This window comes from Bombyx mori, chromosome 9 (assembly GCF_030269925.1).
Source record: "Bombyx mori chromosome 9, ASM3026992v2".
Taxonomy (NCBI): Eukaryota; Metazoa; Arthropoda; class Insecta; order Lepidoptera; family Bombycidae; genus Bombyx; species Bombyx mori.
This window is the reverse complement of record NC_085115.1, coordinates 9778345-9786222: the sequence shown is the minus strand read 5'-3', so window position 1 is coordinate 9786222 and position 7878 is coordinate 9778345. Positions and strand designations below refer to the sequence as shown.

The 7878-nt window shown below is 38.2% G+C and overlaps 1 protein-coding gene across 6 annotated transcripts in view; it reads right to left on the bottom strand.

Moving 5' to 3' along the window:
- Positions 1–310: 310 nt before the first annotated feature.
- The window catches only part of LOC101746698 (pneumococcal serine-rich repeat protein), a 108811-nt gene continuing 101243 nt past the window's right edge, over positions 311–7878 (bottom strand). For all 6 annotated transcript variants that reach the window (XM_012688578.4, XM_012688580.4, XM_012688579.4 and 3 more), the window contains 5 exons: positions 5845–6039; positions 4621–4875; positions 3887–4062; positions 2911–3119; positions 311–1204 (listed from right to left, as the gene is read on the bottom strand). In XM_012688578.4, the coding sequence (XP_012544032.1) occupies positions 1071–1204; positions 2911–3119; positions 3887–4062; positions 4621–4875; positions 5845–6039 (969 nt within the window). In that variant the 3' untranslated portion in view covers positions 311–1070. The remainder of the gene's footprint in view (positions 1205–2910; positions 3120–3886; positions 4063–4620; positions 4876–5844; positions 6040–7878) is intronic.

Genomic DNA, 7878 nt, shown 5'->3' with positions numbered 1-7878 from the left:
GTGGTATTTAAAGTTTCAATTTTTTGTAAGAATATAACTAGTTTTTGTTTGTAAAATAATTGGCAATAAATAAATATAATTAATTGGTGTTTAAAGGACTAGTAAATCAGCATTTCCTTTCACATAAGAGTATAAACGTCTAGTCTACACTGTACCTATATTTTTTGTAACACAGGACTAGTTGCCAAGTAGAAACGCCAAAGTTATAGAAAATGGTTTAATAAGTCGACTGGCGAGCATCTTTAAATAATAGTTTGTAGCTACGAAATAATTTTGTTTAAAACAGAAGGTAATAATTAATAACACAACATTAGTCTTATTATGTTATACAAAATATTTATTTTCGTTTCGTTTCACAATACAAAGTATAATATTTATATAAATTGGTTACATTGTGTAAGCCGGTACCTTAAACATTAAGTAAGATCTTAAGTAGTTTTAAAAACTATGGACGTCTCTTTAATTTCAAATCTACGACTTTAATCTCAATTATTTTAGTGTTATATAATTTTAATAAAGAAATATACACTTAAATCACATTCAATAGAGGAGCTAGTATCCTTAAACACTTGTGTTAACTTAATTTGTACATTAAAATCTAAATTTAAATGCAAAACTTATCTAGCCACTTACAGGCAGTTTTCAAGTGGAACATTTATTGTCATTATTAACACTTAAAGCTATAATTTATGAATTATAATCACAAGTTGGAATGTATAGAAAGTCAAAACCATCCCATTTTGCTTATACTTTAGTATTGCTGGAGCATCAGAATGGTTTAAGAGAAGAAAAAATATACAAGAATTAGTTTTTATGTCTATTTTTATCTTATGTTAAATAAGAAGGTTAATAAATAGTATTGGCACTTATTCGAATACTATACTTGAAAAAACCTTGGAAGAGTAGAAGTTTCAAAGAGTATTTATAAATTTTGTAGAAGTAAGGAAGGATGCCAAAATAATTGCTATTTTCTTTTTACCGAATATCAAGAATCGGCTATGTTTGTCAATTAAATACTGAATTATTAAAGGAAAAAATGTCTATGAAAAGTTTGTTTGCATTGGTTGCAGTCAATTGATTAGTTGGGGCCTTAAAGGTAAGGATCCCTCGACCCAGAAGTTCGGACGTTCCATCATTGTCTGCCAGAGTGAAACTTCTTTCCCCGCACTATCCATCCAGTTTACGTTGGCACCCATGTATGTTCCTGTAAAAAATATAGAGATTTATCAAATCAAAGTTTTTTTTAATATCTCCAGTGTCTTCTTACTAAGTTACTAGCGACCCGCCCTCGCTTCGCTTCGGAAACATTAAAACACACATGAAACCAAAAAAATAAATAAAAATAAAATAAAAAAAAGTAGCCTATGTTCATCAGGGACAATGTCGGCTTCTAATGGAAAAAGAATTTTTCAAATCGGTCCAGTAGTTTCGGAGCCTATTCGAAACAAACAAACAAACAAATCTTTCCTCTTTATAATATTATAGTATAGATATAGATTTTGACAACTGCTCAAATTCATTTTCATATTACAAGTTCACACATATTACAACATATTCGCTGCGGGCGAAATTATGTTCTTAGTTTTAAAACATCCGAATGGGCAAGATTTGATAATTTGGTCATAGCTCAATATTAAGATGGGTGGACGAGCTCACAGCCCTCCTGGTAATAAGTAGTTACTGGAGCCCATAGATATCTACAACGCAAATGCGCCACCCACCTTAAGATATAAGTTCTAAGGTCTCAAGTATAGTTGAATATGCAATTACGAAAAGGGTACATGTCGCATATTTTGTCAAATACGTTTTTTTCATATAGTACATGTAGTTTTGAGCCTTACCTACACCCATTTTTTAATAATTCCAGTAATTTCCAACTGCTAATTAACGCTAAAAATATATCCCAAAAGCTAATATTTTAAATTTTACACTGCTTTAGAAAATAATCAGTATTTTCATTTCCTGAACATTATTTTTTTATTGCTTAGATGGTTGGACGTGCTCACAGCCCACCTGATGTTAAGTGGTTACTGGAGGCCATAGACATCTACAACGTAAATGCGCCACCTACCTTGAGATATGAGTTCAGTATAGTTACAACGGCTGCCCCACCCTTCAAACAGAAACGCATTACTGCTTCACGGCAGAAATAGGCAAGGCGGTGATACCTACCCGTGCGGACTCACAAGAGGTCCTACCACCAGTAATTCCGCAAATTATAATTTTGCGGGTTTGATTTTTATTACACGATGTTATTCATTCACCGTGGAAGTAAATCGTGAACATTTGTTAAGTACGTATTTCATTACAAAAATTGGTACCCGCCTGCAGGATTCGAACACCGTTGCATCGCAACATACGAATGCATCGGACGTCTTTTCCTTTAGGCCACGACGACTACAAATTACTACGACTACACATACGACATTTTCAGAGATGTGCCCTTAGGGAACGTACCCATACTATGTGACCTATTTTTTTAGTTTTTTTCGACCTCTCCCTCCCGTCGGTGATCACTCGTAGTATAGGCCAAGACCCCCCCTCTCTCCCTTTAGTTTTCACGTAGTAATTCATAATTATGATTTTTAATCAATTCACAGGCAAAAATTGAAAAATAATAATAATTTGTTTCATACTCGTCTTTACTCAGCGCCACCAACTGTGAGTTTACAAAGCGTTAAACACTGCACGCTATTTTCGAATATAGGTCGAAAAAGATGTCTCTCACTAAAATCGACTACGTGACAAAAACCTGAGCCACCCCCCCGTTCCTGTGACTGACCGTAGTATTTTAAAGACTCCGCTCACCCCCCTAAACGGGTCACGTAGTATGTATACGTTCCCTTATCGAAATTGCATATTCAGTTATATAGTTAGTTGTTTGAGGTTTGAGGATGAGGTATGGCTGACCTGTGCCGAGCGAGAGTCGCACCGCTCCCATGAAGTCGTTGGAGGCGAGGCGGTCCCGGTCCCAGAGGCTGAGCTCGAGCGCCCGGGCGGCGAGGTCTTGCGGCTTGAGGCCGCGGTATGTGAACGTGTGCTCCCAGCGCGGGCTGAGGGTGCGTCTTGCCACGCTCGTCTTCTGTTTAGCAAGACGGCCTCGTTCCGGCAGCAGGTAGCTGTAATTAAAACGTCCATCTTTAATTCTTTTTTTTATAGTGCAACATAATCAACAGAATCATTTCTCAATCCTGAAAGTAAAATGAAAAATAATTTTGTCATCGAACTTTGAACATATTTTACGATAATACAAATCGCCCTTTTGGAGGACCCCGAGAAGTTACGTCCAGGGACTTTGTGTCATTTTCCCACATTTGTGCACTTTCACAGATACTAAACAGTTAAACCACCGTTATTCCAGATTTAAACTTGAAGAAACACTAAATAGCAAAATAAAACAAATCACGCAACTTCACTCCTCGCGTTCCCGCCAAAAAAGTCTGAGCTAAATGATCTAGACGAAGAAATGAATTAATTGAGAGAAAGACCAATCAATTGAATTGAATCACTGAGCTAGTGATCTAAATGAGGTAGTGAGCTAAATGAGTGATATATATATCTTTAGAGCCAAATGATATGTATCTATCTTTTCAGCTCAGTGATACATTTTGCGCATCACTAATGTCGATTTCTTCTTACTAAGGCGCCGGAATATCTAGTAGACTCGGGGAAAGACGAGTCCGAATGATACTGAGAATGAATTTATTTCTATGGGACCTAAAGGAACAAAAGATTAACAAACAAAAGAAGGCAAAGTTAAGCAATCCTGGGGGCTTGGTAACAGGAATCGACATAATTACTTTAGTACGCCGCGTAGGGTACAGGTGACCTACATAAAGAGTAAATGTGTTAAGAAAAAAAACACTAAAGAATATGCTTTTTTAACCTTTTACAGAAGACATCTGCTAGTCCGTTCGGCTTGGTGGCAACGAGATTCTTGGCTTCCTTGACGAGGACGTGCAGCGTGCCCTTGCCGCGCATCGCGCCTGTCTCGTGCAACTCGAACTTGAGGCCTACGATGAGGTCGCCTCGGGTTCCTTGCTGTTCATCGAAATGTTCCGTCTGCAATTAATCACAAAGCCACTCAATTGTATGCGTCATAATTGTTAGCAATGTATGTGTGTTTGTTTGTTTGGTTGCTAGGGTGAATGTTAGCAACGTCGTCAGCTTTGAGCCCATTCTGCAAATCTAGCATAACCACTCTAGGTTACTAGAATGAATAAATGAATGATTGAATGAATGATCGAACGAATTAATGATCGAACGAATGAATGAATGAATGAATAAATAGCCTTTTATTCAGATCCATATCACAATTATATAATCTAGTCTCTTATTTGGATTCGAAACTAATTTTCTGTAGATTTGTTCTGTTATTAGAAAAGGAAGAGGAAAGAAAAAAGTTTGAAATTAAGAAACACTCTTATTCTGAGAGTTGAATTATTAAATATCTGTTCAGCTTTAATCACTCGGTATTATATATTGTATATTTATGGTAGTCGTGACACGAATCAACATCCAATGTTTGGCTTTAAATAAAGAAACTATTCAACGGTCAACAACAGAAACACGGAATTTCTGTTGGGAAACAATCAAGTGGACAGTGCCGTGTGTGCTCACCCTCTCGTGCAGCTTGTACCACGTGGGCGCGGGGTCGTCGAAAACGACGTCGGCCAGCGGCAGCGAGACCTCGCCGAGGAAGTCGTTCCGCCCGAACATGTCCGCGTGCCACACGCTCAGCCACAGTGTCCGCGAGGACAGCGAGGCCAGCGTCTGCGCGAAGCTAAGCGTCTCCTCGAAAACGGGGTTCAGAGTGTTCTTCTTCACTTTCGTTTTGCGTTTGCCGGCTTTCGATTTGTCGGGCAACAGGTAAACCTGTAACAATATTGTCGTAATCACTCACCACCTCGTCGACTCACTCCGTATCACTTTGAGAGAAGGCTTTAGGTCGAGGATGGATAAGGAAAAGGTGATAATGGAAAACCGTAGCGTACCGTCGCAAGACCGTCACACGCGAGGGTATAAGCCGCGCCAATAATGAAGCGAATCTAAAATGACGGCGGCGATCATGCGCTCTCACTCTAAACTATTGCTGTCTTTAGTCGCACACGGCGCGTGCTGCATGCCAAAAAAATATCAGTTCCGACTTTGTTGTCGAGCTCGAGTTTTTTCACTTTCGAGTTGTGCGACTTAGATGACTGGCAGCAAAAGTGTCTAGGCAAGTTGCATCCCAGATGAGACACCTCCCCCTCTGCCAAGGCATAAAGTGAAGTAAAGTACATTCTCATTTGTTTTTTTATATTTATTTTTTTACAATAAACACCTTTTTCTTTCTATCTTTCTTTTTATTTGTTGACCCTACCTGTCAGTGCAGGTACATAGACGCCATTTTCGATTCGTTTCTTTATTGCCGCGGCTTATACCGTCCCGTTCGAGAAGCAAACAGAAGTGATAGATGTCAAGTCGCGGACGCCGTGCCAATTCGCAACAATTCGCAACCAGTCCCTACAGATTAGTTACATTACAGATTGATTTCGAACAATAATAGTTTAAATCAAGAACGTGACGGATTTATGGAAATATGCAGTGACGAATTTAAGGCTTGATGCCGCCCTGTTTGTCACGTCGCAATTAATAATAAAATAAATTTTATTAATTCTGATCCAATATTTTTATTTTAAATTTAAATTAACTTAATTTTATTAAATTAACTTAACACTTATCATACTGACACTTACTGGTACCTATTTCTACCATTTTGACATTTACGTTGTAGATGTCTATGAGCTGAGCTCGTCCATCCAACGCGTAAATCCATCACTTACAGTGCGTAAAAAAACTCACCTTGACGTATGGATCGGAGCGGTTCCTCTTGGCGTCGATCGGAGCGAGGTCCCGACACCTCTTGACTCCGACTTCAAGAGCGCCCAATCTGTAGTTGTACAGCAACGAGAATTGAACTTCCCCGCGCACGGTCACGTTACACCTCGTCCCCTCGCCCGCACCAGAGTACACTGACGCCATGGACTCCGAGCGTGCCTGGAAATAAAACGTATTTTGTTACTGGTGGTAGGACCTCTTGTGAGTCCGCGCGGGTAGTTACCACCACCCCGCCTATTTCTGCCATGAAGCAGTAACGCGTTTCGGTTTGAAGGGTAGGGCAGCCGTTGTAACTATATTTGAGACCTTAGAACTTATATCTAAAGTTGGGTGGCGCATTTACGTTGTAAATGTCTATGGGTAACCACTTAAAACCAGGTGGGCTTTTAGCTCGTCCACCCATTTAAGCAATAAAATAAAAAAACATTTTACTGTCTGTTTTTTTGTTTAGTTGGCCTGGTAACTTCAGGGCCCATCGAAAAACTATAGATGTGAGCGAATTGTTAAACCAAACAATTCGAGGGCGAGATTGATTGGGAGGGATTCGAGGATTTTTTATAACTTTACAAGAGAGCCATTTAAAGTTTAAAATTTGTAAAAAATATCATATACATAAAAACTTCTTCAGGTATTTGGATGAAGTAAACTTAATTGAAGATCAATTAAAAACATTGAATTTTTGAAATAACAAATAAAACGCACCTTTAATTACAAAGATAGTATGGTGTCGCGTATTAAGCGAATTGTCGCTTAAACCAAATAGCCTTTCCTCTCCTCAAATTATACTAACAGTATATTCATAACACGCCTACCACAAATATTATCACTTAAAGCTTCACATCAGACGTGCTTAGCTCAAAACGGATATAAAAATAATACTATATCTATATATTAGATAATACGTGAAGCAAAAACGTTGTATCCCTTTTTACGAAAATTGCGCGGACGGAGGAGTATGAAATTTTCCACACTTATAGAGAGTATAGAGAAGAAGTGCACAATGCAATTGTTTTTTTAAATAGTGCATAAAAGATACATTAAATCAATGAAGAAAACATTACACACACTACATACCATGTATTTGACGCACACACGCATGCATGCATACTATTTATTGTCAAACTTTTGATCTTGACGTCTGTTGTCAAATTGAGAATAGATTAAATATTGTTTGCCTTTGTTAATATTTTTTATAGTGTAGCCTTGGCGAAATATGTGATTATAGTATGTGTATAAACTTACAATTCCAATTAATTATAGTCGAATTTCGACTACTGCGGGACCTCTAGTATTGATAAATTCACCCACTCGCACACATATATCGTTTAATTCGAAACAACCGTTGGTAAGTTTAATCGCACGATTACTGTGTAATTAGTACAGTAGGCGGCAATACGGCTCATTGTTTGTTTGCTTGTATCATGTGTTATTCGATATACACCAACAACACGTTCAATCATGCATGAAATGTTTTCTCCTTTTTTTTGTATCTCTCAGTACTATAGTAAAGCGGTAGTTCTTTTTGACATTCAACAATTATGTACTTTCATTTATGTTGAATAATTTTTTTTTTATTTGATTTGATTCAGTGGGTATACGCACGAGGAAGCAGTTCAGTATATTTTCATCTGTGTACTGAACTTAGGTTTATAATGGTTATAAATTTAGTTACTAGTAAATAGTTAATATTTAACTTTAATAGTTATATTCGCGTGTTTTTTTTTTAAATTATTTATGATTGAAAAGTTACTAGTGGCCCTGAGGCCTTTCCAGTTTCAACAGGATAGGTGGGCGAGCAAAGGCTCAGCCAGGAGGGGTGGGATTTGCAAACAGCTGCCCGAACGCCTCCGAAGGAGTCCTAACAACTCAAGCGCAGCTGCTTCGCGAATGAATCTACTACCGGATCGGAATCGACGAGTACGGTTACCGGGGTCCCTAAGCCTGCTCCTAGTGTTAGAGCTGAAGGCGTCTAATGCAAAGGTTATTGGATCTGATGAA